The sequence below is a fragment of the Cololabis saira genome, chromosome 20, assembly GCF_033807715.1.
Source record: "Cololabis saira isolate AMF1-May2022 chromosome 20, fColSai1.1, whole genome shotgun sequence".
Lineage (NCBI taxonomy): Eukaryota > Metazoa > Chordata > Actinopteri > Beloniformes > Belonidae > Cololabis > Cololabis saira.
In genome coordinates, this window is record NC_084606.1 from 16,846,786 (window position 1) to 16,865,732 (window position 18,947).

The 18,947-nt window shown below is 40.9% G+C and overlaps 1 protein-coding gene across 2 annotated transcripts; it reads right to left on the bottom strand.

Annotated features, from left to right (window-relative positions):
- Window positions 1-1,715: 1,715 nt before the first annotated feature.
- Window positions 1,716-17,950, bottom strand: lpcat4 (lysophosphatidylcholine acyltransferase 4). Of its 2 annotated transcripts, XM_061709905.1 has the most exons (14): window positions 17,903-17,950; window positions 17,534-17,650; window positions 15,577-15,940; window positions 13,874-13,986; window positions 13,691-13,751; window positions 13,410-13,468; window positions 10,481-10,515; window positions 10,215-10,269; window positions 7,001-7,083; window positions 5,432-5,557; window positions 5,141-5,297; window positions 4,167-4,259; window positions 3,360-3,495; window positions 1,716-2,377 (listed from the first exon to the last, which is right to left on the bottom strand). In XM_061709905.1, the coding sequence occupies exons 2-14, from the start codon at window positions 17,600-17,602 to the stop codon at window positions 2,196-2,198; spliced, it is 1,533 nt and encodes a 510-aa protein (XP_061565889.1). In that variant the 5' UTR covers window positions 17,603-17,650; window positions 17,903-17,950; the 3' UTR covers window positions 1,716-2,195. The 2 variants fall into 2 exon arrangements, with proteins under 2 accessions (XP_061565889.1, XP_061565888.1); XM_061709904.1 differs by lacking the exon at window positions 17,903-17,950 and having other exon boundaries at window positions 17,534-17,847.
- Window positions 17,951-18,947: the final 997 nt, after the last annotated feature.

An 18,947-nucleotide genomic window follows, 5' to 3' on the forward strand; every position in this document is an offset into this window, starting at 1 on the left:
TGATGCAGAAGACGCCTCCACTTCTCGTCGAGGGCAATCCAGTCAAACAGGAGACATCTCCACCAACTTCACATGTTGATTGGACACTCAAGTTCATGAACTTGGATCATCAGAGCATAAAGTCTAAACCGAATCCCGACCCCACAGAGCCAGTCTTCACTGAGGAAAGTGGGGGCACCTCGTCTCCCCTCCCACCATCGCACCTTTATGGGGAACCAACTGGTACCCCATATGACGGTCATGTGACAGCATTTCTACCTTACAAAGAGTTCAACAGCCCTGTTACTCCCCGCTTTGCCACTAGTAGTTTGCCAGTACTTTGTCAGTACTTCCCTGCTTTCGCTGACAACTGTCACACCTCTTCTGCAGACGTCTCCCTAACTGGGGGATTCTCATACTTAGGTCTTCACAGACGGAGCGCTAAACCTCCAGAGCTTCAAGGGGGTCCATCCTCTGGCGTGTCCTCAGACGTTAAAAACAAACCTGCTAGATCAAAGAGGAAGCCAAAGAGGAGGAGTACGACGGCAGCTGAAGAAACCTCTTCAAAAAAAAATACTCCAAAAGAGGAGGTGGACGCTAAAGACACCAAACATACGACTAGTGTCCTCAGATGCAGTCAAAAGAGACGAAGAGGCCCGAGGACGACCCCAAAAAGGAATTTGACAACCTACAGAAAAAAGAGAGCTTTATCCTCTGGAAGGAGACAATTATTTAAAAGAGGGGACAGCGATTGTGATGTGAAGACAGCAGGACTGCATGCAGACACAGCAGAGCAGGATGAAGACAAACAGCAGTCAGAGGAGATTCAGAGGGACAGGATGCCTGCAAGCAAACCTGATAGTTTCTGCACAGCAGCGGAGTTAAATAAGACTTGTACAACTCAAACCCCAGGGAAGAAAAAAGAGGACGGGTGTCAACAAGCAAGTGGTGTGAGGGCAAGAATGAGGACTACAACCGCTGACATAAAACACAAGTCGGCGGTCCTGAAGAGAGGGAAGATTAAATGCTCAGAGAGCACGCCTGAGAGGAAGCTGGACATGGACGAGAAGAAACCTCCTCTGACAAGAAGCAAGGGGGTGAAATGTGAAGGGAACAGTGGGATGGCCAAAATCCCCCAAAAGGATTTGAATGCTAGAAAGAGTAAGGTTTCTCAACCTCGTAGACCCACTCGCACAAGCACTCGGGTCGCAAAATACTCAGCCGAGACGTCTGATCAGAAAGGCTCAGGGGAGGCACCAGTGAGGGAGACGTGCAAGTCAAAGTGTCCTAGAAGACTCAAGTCCCCCTCAGTGAAATCAGCCCCCATTCTGTCTCCCGAGTCACATGCAGCAAATCCGCCACCACGTCCCCCCGTGCTGGAAGCCAGAACTCGAGGTTCACAGTTAAGAACCTCAACTAGACTGCAGAGTGCAGGGAAAAACCCCGGACCAGGTCCAGAGCAGACAGAAGACGTCCAAGCAGAACCAGCAGGCCTCGAGAGTCCCATGAAGAGACTCAGAACCAGGTCCCTCACCGGGCGGGGCACCGCCAAAAAACACACGACGCAATCAGGGGACGATGTGGAGCCTAAGAAAGAGAAACTCAAGTTAAGTCCAATGAAACGTAGAAGCACGGGAAAACCTGGGTTTTTGAAAAAGTTTTAATTCAAATAGACGTGTAAAATGTTCTAACTCAACCTCCTCAAGAAGTTAAAATGGCTTCTATTCAAGATGAGTTCATGCACATAGGAAAACAAACAAACGCCTGGTTAATTCAGTTTATTGCCAATAAACATTCACAGAAAAAGAAATAAAAATCATTCAGTTACATAAAAAAGAAACAAAACCAAACTTCCGGAGTCATTTTTTCTGCATAAACCATTGAACCGTCACAAAAGTCAATATACATAAGGACATTTTTTATAAATAACATTTTATGGCTTCAAACAACAAAGTAAAACTTTAACAACACGTGAAACTAAAGGCATAAAATTAGTTTTTTTTCTTAAAAAAGGCAAACTGGTACACGTACACACACACACGCACTAGCATTTCATCCCACACACACAGTAGCATTTCATCCCACTTTAACAGCTTTTGGCTTTTCAGTGTTTGTGCAAGTGATGCTAGTATGCAACACATAAAAATGTAGAAAAATACAATTCTGTTAAATATTCTGGTTCAGAGTAAAACGTCTGCACAGTAAACAAAACGCCATCATTCAAACTTCTTGTCGTGGAGCGATCCGTTGCCGTTGTGAGGGACCTTGTTGTTGTTCACAGGTTTCCCGTTGGCCAGAGGTGGGACTGGCAGCCAAGAGCCCGCCTCGTCAGGCCGCAGGTACTCGCTCAACACTTTCTCATAGGTGGGGTGGGTCGTCAGCACTCCCAGCAGGTTTTCTGGGAATATATAAAAAAAAAAATTAAATATATATTTTACACACACAGTACAGACCAAAAGTTTGGACACACCTTCTCATTCAAACAAATGGGGAAGTGTGTCCAAACCTTTGGTTTGTACTGTGTGTACATATACACAGTACTGGAGTTGAGGGGGGATGAGGGGGGGATGGCATCCCCCCCCTGAAATAAAAACGGTAAAAATCACCCCCCCTGTAAAACTGCCATCCCCCCTTTCCATCCCTTATGTCATTTCATCAATGAATGTGGTTTTACTGCTATTTCAACATTTAGAGTCATCACCAGAAAAATAACACCAGAAAAATAACTTATTTGACAATTTTCATCTGTTTCAAGTAAATTTTCCACTTGAAATAAGTAGAAAAATCTGCCAGTGGGACAAGATTTATCTTCTAATTAGTAGCAAAAAAAATCTTGTTCCACTGGCAGATTTTCCTACTTATTTCAGGTGAAAATCTACTTGAAACAGGTTTAAATTGTTGTTTTTTCCAGTGATGAGTCTTGTTTTAAATGTAATGAGATTTCTTTTACTAAAATGAGACATTTTAACTAGAAATAAGACAAATATTCTTGTTAAGATTTTGAGTTTTAGCCATGATCCATTTTAATTATCCTGTGAAGGACAGAGTCATATTGATAAGTTCAGAAAACTGTTCTTTATTTTTGTGTTTTGATGAATTTGATGTAATCCCAGTGGATATTTAAAGCTTACAGAAGGCTGCATTTAACTGCTGCTATGTCATTCCTGCAGTATTTCTGCAGGTGTTATGGTCGGTGCTATTATTTGAAATATATTATATTATTTGTAATCAGCACAAATGATCTGTCTCCATATGATAAAATCCACCATCCCCCCTGATTTTTCTTTACAACTCGAGTACTGCATATACATACATACATACCTCCGCTGAAACTGACCACACACACACACACACACACACACACGATAGTGACCACTCACCCTCAGTAAGCGGGCCCTGACTGGAAGCCTCAGCGTAAAGTGCAGCAGTGTTGTGCTGAGGGAAACCCAGCAGCGCCCCCATGAGGCCAGAGAGCTCCTCTGCACTCAGGCTGCCTCTGCCCTGACGGTCAAACAGCTGCAAGACAGGAATGATGGGATTTCTTTAGGCAAAGAAAACAACAAAAAACATATTCCTGATAAGAGTTGTTTCCGATACCAAATACTGCTGAAAATAAGGGAACCACTTATTGATAAGCGGTATCAAACTGGTGCATTGAAGTAGTTTATGTCAAATGAATACCGATTAGCCTGTCGTCATGTTTATAGGACTAAAACAGAATCAGTCTGCTTGAAATTGATGTGCATCTGACATTCACCCCCCCTCGCCCCAAAAAAAGAAGGTTTTCCATTTGCCAAAGCCAGCAGGAGAAGTTACACAATCATGCTTTGTAACTTCCTGTCTCAAGTCTCCAGATGTGGAGGTGGCACAGCAGTCGGACAGAGCTAACCATGTAGTGTCAGCATCAATTACGGCTGGTAAATCCAACAGGGACACTGCGGCATGTTCACTAAGTAAGACCGATTTCCAAAGGTTGCCAAATTTAAAAACACAAGTGTATTTAAGAAATAATTGCATAAAAAGCAAAAAGCTGCACAAATTTGTCAAGTTAAGAGAGGGGACATCTCTCATCCCAACTAGAACTCTGAATTCCCTTCAAACAAGAAGGTTTGGACCAATTAAAAACATTTGTAGACTTATTCTAGTCAGATCCATGTTGTTTAGGCAAGAACACGTTAGGGACTTACATTAAAAGCAGTGTGGAGCAGGGACTTGAAGGTGGTGAATCCAGTAATGGCAGAAACGCTCACGTAAACCTGCCTGAGGTCCACAGTTTCATCCTAAAAAAGACACACAAACAGAGGACACGTCTGAAATAAAGGATGGCAATCCCTTTACTCTGATTTTCTTCAGTTTCTGGAAAAATCAACAGGAACTGAAATAATGCAGATCTGTTATCAAATGTATTAATTACTGTATGAATTATATTTTGTAGCCACCTAAAAATTCTCAGGATATTGGGGTCTACTGAATGCCATTTTCAAATAAAGAAAAACCCCATATCATATAGCAGATCTGTGATGAGTGTTTTGTTAGTTCCTATTTTTATCCTTATTTTCTTACACTAGTCAGTAGCTTATGTTGCTACAATGTTTTTATTGTCTTGTTTTGATTGTTTTTGTTTTTTCATTTATATATATTTTTTTTTATTATGTTTGCATAATGTTATGTTCGCATGTGTTAGCTAGTCATATTTAAGGAGAGGGGGTGAGAGTTTATAAGTTTTACTTCTTCTCACTCCCTTTCGAATATGTACTTTGTTATGTCTCATGTTAAGACGATTGTCTTATTTTCTTTCTTTTTTTATGATTCATATTCGAAATAAACTCTACTACTACAGAAAACCTGCACTGTAACTGTACCCATCATCCCCAATATCAATATCATCAACAGCGCTGCACCAGCACATCTCCAATACCAGAACCTGTCTACTACCTTTTACTAGAACCCAGAGCCATGTTACCTCCTACTTTCAGAAATGTATCTCTAAAATGTATAAATGCATTAAAAAAAAACAAAAAAACACGGCAGTCACCAGTGGTTCCTGATGCAAAGCAAATATTTGCCATCAAACTGTAAACTGATAAGACGTTTCCAGTCATAAAAGCCCCACAGAAGGCGAGGCTTGCACTTGGATCTCAGACGCAGACAAACACAGTACCTTGGAGTACAGGCGGCAGACGTGGACAGCTGCTTGTTTTTCTTTCAACCCGAGAATGGAGGTGAGCTCTTCTACACTGGCCCTTGAACCCTCAGCCTCTGACTGACACCTGTCAATCATTCTGTCCAGCACTACCGCCAACTCATGTGCTCCCAGACTGGAGGGAAAAAACACAAGGCACACAAAAGAAAGGAAGGAGTGATGATGCTGTTCATCCAAACCTGATGCAGTACATGGTTTCCACGTCTAGGAGGCACCAGAGCTCAAAAAGCACAGGGGATTGCGACTTACCCTTTTTTGTGCAGCCCTGACAGCATTTCCCTGGCAGGAGAATCCACCGGCAGAGACAGACCTCCCACATTTCTGACGGGAACCCTGCCCTCCATCACGTAGTCTGTAGCTGGGATTCCCAAGGCTCTGAAACACAACACAATACTTTAGATGACACAAAGATGACTGTTCACCTAACTGGAGCCCCTTCTGATGAAAATCATCTCAAATCAAAGCTGAATAACTACAACATCAGACCAATACTCACTTCACTGCACCCTAATTAAGGAAAGAGTCGTTACAGCTCTGATCTGAAACTGACAGTTGTACACTTTAAGAGAAAACGGGAACGTTGGAGGGCAAAAACTGAATTAATATGGAACGAAAACTGACAAATCCTTGACTTTCTACTCAACTAGGAGCTCAAAATCTATATGTACACACCATGTTAAACATGTGTGGGTGAATACAGAAAACATCTGGATTCATGGTGAAGAGCAGAATCGTCAGACGACATTTTAATTTTTGCGAAGTAAAACACAAAACCCTCCTGCCGAAGGATGAGCCTGGTCCTGCTCAAGGTTTCTTCCCTCCTAAAGGGGAGTTTTTCTTTGCCACTGTTTGGCTTAAGGCTTTTCTCCCACTAGGGGAGTTTTTACCTGCCATTGTTTATGTAATAATTGCTTGGGGGTTTATGTTTATGTTCATGTTCTGGGTCTCTGGAAAGCGTCTAGAGCAGGGGTCGGCAACCCAAAATGTTGAAAGAGCCATATTAGACCAAAAACACAAAATACAAATATGTCTGGAGCCGCAAAAAATGAAAAGTCTTGTATAAGCCTTAGAATGAAGGCAACACTTGCTGCATGTTTCTACAATGTATATTAGTTATAACTGGGGGAAGATTATTTTTTTCATTATGCACTCCGATAAAAAAGTTGAAATGTCGAGAAAAAAGTCGAAATGTTGAGAAAAAAGTCAAAATGTCGAGATTAATGTTGAAGTACAATCTCGAGAAAAAAGTCAAAATGTCGAGATTAATATTGAAGTACAATCTCGAGAAAAAAGTCGAAATGTCGAGAAAAAAGTTTAAATGTTGCGATTAAAAAAAGAAAAAAAAGGACAAAAAGGAAAAAAAGAGAAAAAAATAAGAAAAAAAAGGAAAAAAAAAGAAAAAAAAAGAAAAAAAAAGGAAAAAAAAAAGGTCAAACATTTTTGAAAAAGCTCCAGCGCTAAAGAGCCGCATGCGGCTCTAGAGCCGCATGCGGCTCTTTAGCCGCGGGTTGCCGACCCCTGGTCTAGAGACAACATCTGTTGTATTAGACGCTATATAAATAAAATTGAAAACGAAAAATCATGTCACAGTAACTTGTAACCATTACTTTTCTGCTTTAATTACTCAGAACACAAGTACATCACGAGTGTATGCGGGGGCTTGTAACTGGTGCACAGTGACCTCCAGCCATCTTCCCGGTGGTAGAGAGCAGAAGTTTATTATTTCAGCAGCACCTCTGCTTAAGTCTGTAAACAGCTGTTGTGTTACTCACTACGCCTAAGTGAGAAAGAAAAGGATCAGCATTTGTTGTTACGTACTTCGCCATGAGCTTCTGAACGTTGTCGGCGTACAGGTTGGGGTCATCCTTCTCCTGCTGGGAGGGCTTGTAAACTGGCAGAAACTTGGGCACAAAAAAGGAGACGGCTGTTATTTCATGTAGTTATAGCAACAGTTCAACAACCCTAATGAGATATAGATGTGCTTTTCCCCCAGGTCTGTCCACACCGAGAACAATAAATATCTGCAAATTATATTGTCGGGGATGTTTTCGGAGGGATTGATAAAATAAAAAAATAAAAATAGATAGCCTCCTCGATGGCGCTGAGCGATAGCTCCAAGGTTGCTTCACACCACAGAACAGATAAAGGTTATACACTTCAATAAGGTCATGTTTTGTGATTAAGTATTTTTGAGCTGAATGACCCAGCGTTAGCCGTGATAAAAACACATGGCAAATCACCCGCGACACATTGTCAGGTCGCCCGTGACACCCTCCTTGTCCTTTTTAACGATCGTCATGACATCATCAACCTAGTTTTCAGTTAAATAAAAAAAACTACGATTAAACTAAATCACCTGATGACTAGAAGACAATAATTGTGTCTTTTAAATAAATCTATCCAAGGATTCTTGACTCCCTGAAATCTATGTATTGGGCCTACGCAACCAAGAAAGGGCTTAATCACACGGTTGCATCGAGCACCTGAAGCTCCGTTCTTACGAACGGCCGCTACCTTGTAAGATGCTAAGAAGCAGGGCCCAAAGTAGCTCGCTCAACCTCATCAGCAGCTTTAACTAAATGTATAAAGAGTTCAACTTAATATCAGAAAATCAGAAATTAAGACCCTGGAGAGTGAAACAAGCGTGAGCCTATATTCAATCTTTTAATCGGGCTCCATATTCAGGAATTAAAATCACTTCCCAAATGAACCCTTTGGTTAAAAAGTTGCAAGAAATGCTCATATGATGGAAGAGCCTTCCTGCGTTCTCTCGCCAGAAACAACTTTAACAAGATGACAATCTTCCCCAAAACATCACGTACCACGTTGATGCTGTTGCTGAAACATGTTGATGCTGTTGCCATAACATTAAAAATGAGCCACAGCTTCCACAAGGTACAGTAGATGGGGTTTAGCAGTTACACATTATATTATGGTGTCCATACAGGCGAGGATTATCTCTTCATCTCCTGTAAAGTTGCTCGTCAGAAGTGTGAAAGAGCTACCACACATTACTGAAGACAACTTCTTGATAACGTACCGGGAACTTGAAAAATAACGCTTGTAAAAACACTCGCCCTCTTTATCTTATAACAACATTGACATGACCCAGATCTCGGTCCAGGGAACAGGAACAAGCTTCACACTTCAGCAAAGAGCAGGTATTGTTAGAATATAACGGGAATTTAAAACATCTAATTCACTGAAAGCTCAGCATCATCTATCAAATAGAGTCTTCTACAAATACTTACACAGGTCAGACACCGTTTAAAATGTACAATGCACTCGAAAATGAGTCACGCCTATTAGATGACTGTCTCTTGATAAGCAACAGAAACATTTCATGTCCAAAGTAATTTTAAAGATGGCAAGCTTGAATGTGAGTAAACTCATGCTTAAGGACATCCTGATGTACTTTTTGTCATCCTTCATATCATTGGAATGATATCGGAATGTCATAAGGTGCTTTACAAAAAAATAAAATAACTCAAATAAAACACTACAATAAAAAAGTAGAAAAACGATAAAAACAAGACAATACCGATAAAAGCTCATAGAATAAAAGTACATAAAATCCACATGGTGGTCATAAAACAACCCTCTCACTACTAATGTTTAAAAGCTTTTAGAAACAGGTGGGTTTTAAGTTTGCTCTCAAAAGCGTTGATGGAGTCCAGAGAACGTATCGACAGCGGGAGATTGTTCCAGAGCCTCGGTGCGACGGCCTGGAAGGAGCGATCTCCTCGCGTCTTAAAGCGGGTACGAGGGACCATGAGCAGGCTCTGGTCACATGACCTCAGCCTCCGAGATGGAGTGTAGGGGCATAGTAGGTCCCTGATGTAGGAGGGGGCCTGACCATGCAGAGCTCTAAAAGTGAGGACCAAGATTTTCAAGTTAAAGTGAAAGGGACGGGGAGCCAGTGAAGAGTTTTTAGAATTGGGGTGATGTGAGCCCTTCTATCACAGCAGGTCAGCAGCTTTGCTGCAGAGTTTTGGACTTGCTGAAGACGAGACAGTTCTTTCTTGTTTAAGCAAGAAAACAAACTGTTGCAGATGTCCAAACAAGATGACACAAAAGCATGAATAATTAGCCCCAGATCATTTTTGGAAACAACGGCCCTTAAATGGTAAAAACAGTTCCTTATCAGTTGCTTGGAGTTGTGTTCTAATGACATGTCTTTGTCCAAGACAACACCAAGATTTCTTAGGCTGGACTTAAGAGACACTCAAATCACCTAGAAACTGGCTGATAGCTGGAATGACATCAGGGCCAATAACCAGCACTTCAGTTTTATCAGAGTTCAGCTACAGAGAATTGTAAATATAGTTAAAAAAAAAAAAAAAGATCCAATGTTCAAATTGCATGCAGGCATCAGATTTCATCGCCTTTGGAAATGCACAAATATTCAAAGCTGCTGGAGGGCGGCATGTTCAAATGTGAGTTCAGCAAGGGCCCAGTAGACCCACTTTTACGGCAGCTCAGGAAGGTTTACGTCTCCCTTACAAAAACTAACTGATCCAAGAAGTGGAGGAAAACACTAGAGCTTTGAGTTAATTATATCTAAATCAATAGTTGTCATGTTTTTGGGTCGAATACAAAGGAGCTGAAGCATGTCGCTTTCTGCTGCGCCTCAGTAAATTAAAATAAAGCTGTTCAGGTACACTGCATTATTTCACTGTGTTGCTGATGTCACATGCTCTCATTACTTTTTCTATCTCAATTAGGATTTTTCTTCTCTTACATTGTGCATCTGATGTAACAACAAACAAAGAAAAAACAAAATCGCACACAATAAAAACACACCCAACATGTGAACACATGCATCATTGTTACTGTACCCGATGTGAACAGCCCCTGAATTTACATCTAGGCAAAGACTGACGCTCAATAAGGTTAAAAGTCGAGCAGACATCCAAAATACACGCCCGCAATACTGATTAACAACATCGTTGCTGCATGCGTTAGGACAGCAGAGACGTAGAAACGCCCTAAACGGACCCAGCACTCCCCGACATGCGTCACGTGGACTCACCTCAACGGTCATGTTGCTGTAGAGCTGTGAAGCGGTGTGCCACATAGCCGCCATCCTGATGGAAAAAAAGAGCAATCATATGAACTGCAAGACTAAATATACATTACAAATTCTGAGAGTTGAAATAAAAATCTGGGGGAAAAAAAAGAAAAATCCTTTGAGCTTGTACCTCAAGTAGTAATTGAAATCTTTTACAGAGAGGGATCATAAAAGGAAAAAAGGAACAAATAGCTTTAACAACAACAACCACCACCACAGTAACTCACCAGGTTGTTCCTTTGTACGTCCAACGAACAGTATCCTGAGAAAAAAGTCAAAGAACACTAATCAGTGGACACTTAAATAAATAAAAATGCAGGCTGGAGGATTTCACTCATCTCTCTCTTTACAAACACCAGTTAAATTCACCGGTAGAAATTAATTTTTAAACAGGGTTGCATTTTGTTGATTTCTCACTTCCAGCTTTCTCTTTCATACAATGATGTCATTTATTTTCACTCTTCCTTCAAATAAGCAAAAGTCTTCAGAATAAAGTCCTACTCAGACTATGAAAATCATTAAGTTATGTGAACTATGCCCATCTGTTCTGTTTTTTTTTTTTTTTTAAACACACAGTAAAAGACCAATTTTGCATGAGCTACCAGAGTTTTCATGTGGCGCGCCTTAAAAGTTCAGCTGCTCTGATGTGCAGAGCAGGTAAGAAGTAGACGCTCGGTGACGGAGATGTCGGACAATGCTCTTTGTTTAGAGATACGTGGATGGAGTCGAGGCTTTGGATCAGAGCTGTACGGCAACACAAAGTCAACTAAGCTCTCCAACATGTAAATGGAGCAAGAATGATTTCATCTGCAACTCAGCGCCAGAGCGGTGCATCACTCTCTGGAGCCGTTTTATTGCCGAGCATGTAAACAGAGCGAGTGTGATAGTCTTTATTCTGCAGTTCACTTGTCTCTTATCTCCACACCATGAAATGCTAAATTCTCACTCTGAACAGTGTGCCTTGAAACATCCTTATAGTGCCCTGGCACAACCTGCGGTTTACTTTGCACACTATTTTATAAAGTTTCGATCTTTGAGATGTTTTGTTTTCAAGTCTTTTTTTAGAGTCATTTTTTGCATGATCACCTTCAGGGCCACACTGCTACTTAAGAGGAGCCATCTGTTTCTGCAGCCTGAGTCTACAGTTCAAATAGCAACCCTCCTGTCTTGTCTCAGCTGTTGCTGTGGCAACAGTTGAGACAAGTTGCTTTGTACCTAGTCTTTGTATCTACAATGCAGGTCAGCTCACACTTTGATAACAATGACCTGTCAAATTTTAATTCTCTCAGTCACAGTGCTCAAAATATGAGTCGGACAAAAGGCCATCTAAAGCAGTGACAAGCAGCTCATCTCGGTTTGGAAAAAAAACAAAACACTACACCAGAGCCTGCTTGAAACATGGCCGGAGCTCTGGATGCCACGGCTCAACAACAAATAAGCCTTGATGTTTATGACGGTGAAACCCACAGATCTACAATGAATTCAGAGTCCTGATGCAGATTTTTAAAACCATCCAGCAAGGTGATGAAGATGTGAGATCCGAAAGATCAGCGTCAAAACAAACTGAAGAAAGCATCTCATTCATGTTTATTGAATGATGCCGCTACTGCAGGACAGTACCGCCTACAAGGCCATCCGTCCAACTTGCGTATCAGCTAAGCCTCCGTGATACACTTTTTCCTCAGGACTTCAGATCTTTTCTCCTCCAACGTCATCTCTCCCAAAGGGAAAGGAATCCACCATCTTTCCCTTTCTGACAGCTGATTACCCGTCTCAAGACTTACTGCACCGTGACTGGAGGAGAAGTCGTGCCTTTGAGGATCATATAAGGACAAGAATGCAGCACATGTTTACACATCAAACCAGCTGCCCAAATTTTGTCAGAGTCTCTTTCCTAAATGTAATGAAGGTGCACAAAGAAAGCTGACATGCAAGATCGTATCATGCATCTAGGTTACAAAAGCAATTATTGAAACGTGAGAGACCATCAGAGAAATCCCATGATTCTCATGGTCGAAACTCTGATCCAAGTTGGTTTATTGTACAAATTACAATTGGTTCAATAATAAAAAGTTTAAATGTGCTTTAAGGGAAGCTGTGGTGGATGGTTTACTCCACTACTGAACCCACTTATTCCTGTGCTGAGCAGTGCAGAAATGTACTTGCTGCACACACTCTGACGACACAAACGCGTCACTAAAGGTAGAGGAGAAGCTGATCTGGATGCTGCACTTCACTCAGATGAACCTTGGTCTCATGACATTTTTGTAATGTCAGCTCCCTTAAACTTAAACCAGTTTTGTGAGCCTCTGGCTTCCCCTCCGGACCTGGTACTTCGGTACTGCAGTAAACCTGTTCACAGTTCACAGTTGCAGCGCCTGAACGAGCCTCGACTCCAGCAACTCCCGTCTACGTTTAAGAACATTAGGCACCACAACTTCATAGCTTTTTCTGCAGCTCTTCTTTTAATCCTCATCAATAAAGCCAGAGCCTTTGGCTCACGCGGGAAAGCATCCATCCAACTTCACAAGTTGAAAAACTAGCCAAGATTTGCCAAGCACTTCCTGGAAACTTTTTTGTCACTTAGCAACAGGTGAACAACAACATGAATGACTTTTGCTCCCCATCTACAAACAGTGTCCACACTAATTAGATTAATTAGTAGGGTCACTCTTTCCAACACTCATCATATTTGTCACTATAAAATATGAAGTCGAGATACATTTCTATGATGCATGAAGTGAAGGGATGACATATTGGCAAAATGTCACACTCACAATCCAAAAAGAGATTAATGGAAATAAAACAAAAGAAATATCTTCATAATAGACTAAACATCCAGATCTAACCAGCAGAAACCCAATGACGACATCCTTCTGAGATTAACTCCACATATTCAAGGTGTTCAAAAGTTGTTTTCCCCTTCCGTTTGATATCAATTATTAATTTGATAAAAGAGTTGTGAATCCATTTCTGCGCCTGCATCAAAAGGTCTCGTCTTGCATCCGCAGCACAGTTGTTTTCAGAAACCTCCCTGCATCACTGGTTAAGGAGATAAAAATGAAAGCCACTGTTGCGCAATGCATGTCTGTGAAGACCTCCCCGGACAAAAACAGCAGCAGCAAAAACTTTTCCAAATTCATCTATTGTACTGACCAACTTGTTTGGGTAATGCAGCAGGACCGGTTGGACGGGGACTCCTGCGAGGAAAGCACCTGATGACAGTGAGGAAGAAACAGAGGAAGGAGACAGGAATGAGAACTGGTTACGCCACAGAGGAAGGAGGAGTCCCTCGCCAACGCTATAAACAGACACACCCTTCTTTCTCTCATCCCGTTCCTTCATGCACGATTCATACAACAGAAAGTAGGCAGCGTGTTCTGTCATTAACTGAACAAACTGTTCTTTCCAGTTCATGTTTTTCAGCAGGCACTCACCAGGCTTGAATTTGATGAGAGAACGGCCATTGGTCGTGGTTCCTTCAGGAAACATCAGCATCTACAGAAGAGTCAAATGGTAAAGGATTTTATTCCTTTGCAAAATTTGGACAGTTTCCCAGTAAACAACCCTCAAACCATGACCATGCCTCGCTCTTCTTACGACCCCTGAACACATCTCACCTGAGGCCAGTAGCCGTCAGAGGTCAGCCTCTCCATGACCTGAGCAACCGCCTTTTTTCTGGACTCTGGATCCTTCCTGCTCACCAGCACGGCCTGGTTGAACTCCAGCAGAGCTGGAAAAGTGAAAGCAGCCTCAAAACACTAAATCAGAACCAATCTATGGGAGGACTCTTGAATTAAAAACACACCTAGTAAGCAAGATGGAAAGGCAGATTGAAACCCATTGTAATGAGTCACATCCTTGCATTTGTGTTTTAATCTTTAAAATATGAGGAGAGAGGTCCACATATACGTATCCAATGACCGAGTTAATATTAACTGAATGTGTGGAATTAACCATTTCATTTAACTATTTTGGTCTATAGTGCAACTGTTTTCTATTATTTGTCACTGAAGAGCATTACTAGAATCCATTTCAACATACAATTATTTTTGTGCTGGATTAGTCTGTTAGCTAATATTTTCCACATCCAGGACCTCCTCAAAGGGAGACAGTGGTTTATTCTTGCTTACAGCTCCATCAACAAGCGCCCTTGTCCTCTATCGTGAGTACGGTAAATTAATAACATTTCACAGAGTGACTTTCTGAGACACGCTTTGAGGAGGAAAGTAAGAGGAGACAAATCAGGCAGATTGAGACATGCTGTTGACCCCCCCTTCTTTCTCCCACAGTGAAAGAGAAGCCATATGAACTGGTACCGTCCATATAAACAAAGAGTTGCTCCTTATTTTGTATTTAACAAGGTAAAATGGACCCCTGGCGACTTTTGATAAAAGTATTCACAAAAATAAAACCAGAAAGAAACCAAAACATACAAAAGTGTTCCCATTTTTTACTGACTTTATGATGTGAACGTCTCTGTTGTTCAAAACTGGCAATCATTCTTAAACATCCTGCTGCTTCAGAGAGGCTTTAAGAATCAGGAAAACAGCATCACTGCATGTAAAGTCCAATGTACTGCATCCAGTACTCGAGTTGAGGGGGGATGAGGGGGGGATGGCATCCCCCCTGAAATAAAAACGGTCAAAATCATCCCCCCCTGTAAAACTGCCATCCCCCCTTTCCATCCCTTATGTCATTTCATCAATGAATGTGGTTTTACTGCTATTTCAACATTTAGAGTCATCACCAGAAAAATAACACCAGAAAAATAACTTATTTGACAATTTTCACCTGTTTCAAGTAAATTTTCACTTGAAATAAGTAAAAAAAATCTGCCAGTGGGATTTTTACGGCTTATTTCAAGTGAAAATCTACTTGAAACAGGTGACAATTGTTGTTTTTTCCAGTGATGATTCTTGTTTTAAGTGTAATGAGATTTTTTTACTAAAATTAGACATTTTAACTACAAATAAGACAAATATTCTTGTTAAGATTTTGAGTTTTTGCAGTGATCCATTTTACTTATCCTGTGAAGGACAGAGGCATATTGATAAGTTCAGAAAACTGTTTTTTATTGTTGTGTTTTGATGTATTTGATGTAAGCCCAGTGGATATTTAAATCTTACAGAAGGCTGCATTTAACTGCTGCTATGTCATTCCTGCAGTATTTCTGCAGGTGTTTTGGTCACTCCTATTATTTGTAATATATTATATTATTTGTAATCAGCACAAATTATCTGTCCCCATTTGATAAAATCCACCATCCCCCCTGATTTTTTTTTTTTTTTTTACAACTCTAGTACTGACTGCATCCATTTACCTCCGATGACGGGCAAGCTGGCGTTCTCCGACCGGGACACCACGGTGGACAGCTCGGTCTGACAGAAAACCAGCATGTCCAGGAAGCTGCTGTGGGGCGCCACCACCAGCACCGGCGCCTCCTTGAGGTCCGCCCTGCGCCCCTTGACCCTCACCCACAGAAAGCCCAGGGAGAAGAACGACGCTCGGCTCAGGAGGCAGACGGGTCGGTGGAGAAGCCAGTGCCGCCACCCCGTGACGGGTCGAGAGCGCTCCTCGGCAGACAGGCCGGCCAGCCGGAGCCGAGCCAGAGGCCAGATGATGAGGAAGACCAAGGTCGCCAGGGTGATGCGGAGCGGGTAGAGGATGCTGCCCAGGATCAGCCCCTGCAGAACCAGACGTGGAGGGAGAACATTACAATGAGAACATAAGAATCTGCGTGGATTATGGGTGGGCAAAAATATCGATATGGCAATATATCGCGATACTTTTCCAGCCGATTCAATATCGATATTCAAAATTTGAATATCGATTTTTTTTTTTTATTATCCCCGATCTTTTTCCCATTATATCACCCAGTGCTCCTACCTAAGTGACAGTCCTGGGCATTGCCACTCTCTACCAACCCTGGGAGGGCCCTGCACTGAGCTCAGGTTTTATTTCACGTTTTATTTCATTTTATAATTTATTTTTTATATAAACACAATTGCCTGTCCTTAAAAAATGAAAAATAATGGACAGAGGTTTATTTATTTATGGATTTATATCTATACTGACTGATCACTGTGCCTGTCCTTGGTTTTAGTACCATCTTTCTTGTGTTTATTATCATTTGCCACATAATTAAAGCAACCTCATACTAAATTTAATGTTAATTTCATATGATCTAAATAATATGAAAAACATATACAAATATGTTGTAACTTTAGCTTGTATAGTTATAATAAAACATTGTTTTGACTCAGTTTGTCCCATGAATTGTCACTATAATCTGATGAACGTGCAACTCGGATTTTAAGATCCATCACTATCATCTGATGTACATATATACAACTTGGATTTTAAGACGTGTAATGCATTTTTAAATTTTTCGGTGAACTATGTAGAATATAATAATCGGGATATATCGCATAATCGGGATATCGCAATGTGTATCGTATCGTGGCTCAAGTATCGTGATGCGTATCGTATCGTGAGGTCCTTCCCAATACCCACCCCTAGCGTGGATCATTCAAGTACACAACTGATGAAAGTCCTAATCTGAAACATGTAATAAATCAAATTTCTCTCCACATTTGGAGAGTTTAACGCAATGTAAACTCACAGCATGATCACATACACCAACTATTTGTTTAACCTCCCAACCCTATTAACTTATTCATCATAGTTATGCAACCCTCTGTCAGGTTAACAGTGAAACCTGCTCACAGCAGAGGCATTTATGACTCTTTTGCTTAGAGGTAAGAGGACTTTGAAGGCCTCTTTGTCCTCTAATAGGAAGACGGCTGTATTTGAAGCTTGTAGTTCAAAATTCAAAAACAGAAAACAAATGAGAAACCAAATGTGAGAGCACATGGATAAAGTTTCTTTTATTTATTTTTTTATTTAAAACATGTCAACACTCCTCCATTGTGCGTGGACCCGTGTCTTGTCCCCTTAGAGCCATCATACACATGTCAAACAAAAGGTAATTGTTTTAAGGAAGACTTTGTTTTGACATTAAAAAGATCATTTTCACTAACTATTGCCATTCTGTTTCATCTAACCCAGTATAACTTGTATACAAAACTTTTGAGAGCTTTGAGCCATCCAAATCACTGGGTAATTAGTTTCAGCTGGCTTGACTTCAAAATAAATACATAAATAAAAATAGATATTAGTGCAGGGGGCTGGGGCTTACCCTGACATTCAAAAATAAGTATATAAGTAAAACTAACAAACGCAGTGAACAGATGAATAAATGAATGAAGTGACCTCACCCTGATCCTCTGGCCCCTGGTCAGCGTCACCTCGTGGATGAAGGGATGAGGATACTCCGGCACTGCCATCCCCACAACTTCTTATTCAAAATGTTTCTCCAAGCGAAATGTCCTCGCCTGTCGTTAAAGGAGGGGAAAAGTTTGAGAAAAAACCTGTGATGAACAAGTGTTGAACGATCTTTCTCTTAAAAAAAAGTTGTTTTTTTTAAGTAACTCGCTCAGCAGCAACGATTTAAAAAAATATGTTGGCTAAAACTAAACCACAGTTTGCCGTAAACGACTTAAAAACAAACTTGTCTGCGTTGCATCCCTCATGCGGCGAAACACTGCAGCAGAATCAGGCCCGTCCGTCTTGTAGCGTCTGCTCACCTGCCACGCCCCCTCGGAGCTGGCCACGCCCCCTCAGAGCTGGCCACGCCCCCTCAGAGCTGACCACGCCCCCCGGGATCAGCGGCAGGTCAGGCTTGTCGGACCGGTGTCTGGGGGGTCATGCAGGTTCATCCCTTAGGGTACAGCCAGTACTCCAGTTGTAAAAAAGAATCAGGGGGGATGGTGGATTTTATCATATGGGGATGATCATTTGTGCTGATTACAAATAATATAATATATTACAAATAATAGCACTGACCAAATACTGCAGGAATGACATAGCAGCAGTTAAATGCAGCCTTCTGTAAGCTTTAAATATTCACTAGGCTTACATCAAATACATTAAAGCACAACAATAAAAAACAGTTTTCTGAACTTATCAATATGACTCTGTCCTTCACAGGATAAGTAAAATGGATCACTGCAAAAACTCAAAATCTTAACAAGAATATTTGTCTTATTTCTAGTTAAAATGTCTCATTTTAGTAAAAAAAATCTCATTACACTTAAAACAAGACTCATCACTGGAAAAAACAACAATTTTCACCTGTTTCAAGTAGATTTTCACTTAAAATAAGTGGAAAAATCTGCCAGTGGAACAACATTTTTTTGCTTGTAATGAGAAGATAAATCTTGTCCCACTGGCAGATTTTCCTACTTTTTTCAGGTGAAAATGTACTTGAAACAGGTGAAAATTGTCAAATAAGTAATTTTTCTGCTGTTATTTTTCTGGTGATGACAGGGGCGTCAATTGGGTATGGCAAGGTATGGCAGCCGCCACACCTTGGCTTCAAGGGAAAATGTAAATGTTTGTTTTTTAAATACATTTATGGAATTACTCTGTCTATTTGTATTGATTATTCTATTACTCAATACATATAGAATAACTACAAATGCAAATCAAAACGACATGATCGATTTCACTAGTTATTTTACACTGTAAAAACTCAAAATCTTAAGAATATTTGTCTTATTTCTAGTTAAAATGTCTAATTTTTAGTAAAAAAAAATCTCATTACATTTAAGACAAGACTCAAAAACAACC

What these genes read in the sequence shown, in the direction of transcription:
- lpcat4 (XM_061709905.1), bottom strand. Translation starts at nt 17,602, where the DNA reads ATGGCAGTGCCGGAGTATCCTCATCCCTTCATCCACGAGGTGACGCTG. An exon ending in TCTCATCAAATTCAAGCCTG is followed by an intron (nt 13,469 to 13,690) that starts GTGAGTGCCTGC and finishes CACTGTCATCAG; the next exon opens with GTGCTTTCCTCGCAGGAGTC. An exon ending in ACGTACAAAGGAACAACCTG is followed by an intron (nt 10,270 to 10,480) that starts GTGAGTTACTGT and finishes TTTTTCCATCAG; the next exon opens with GATGGCGGCTATGTGGCACA.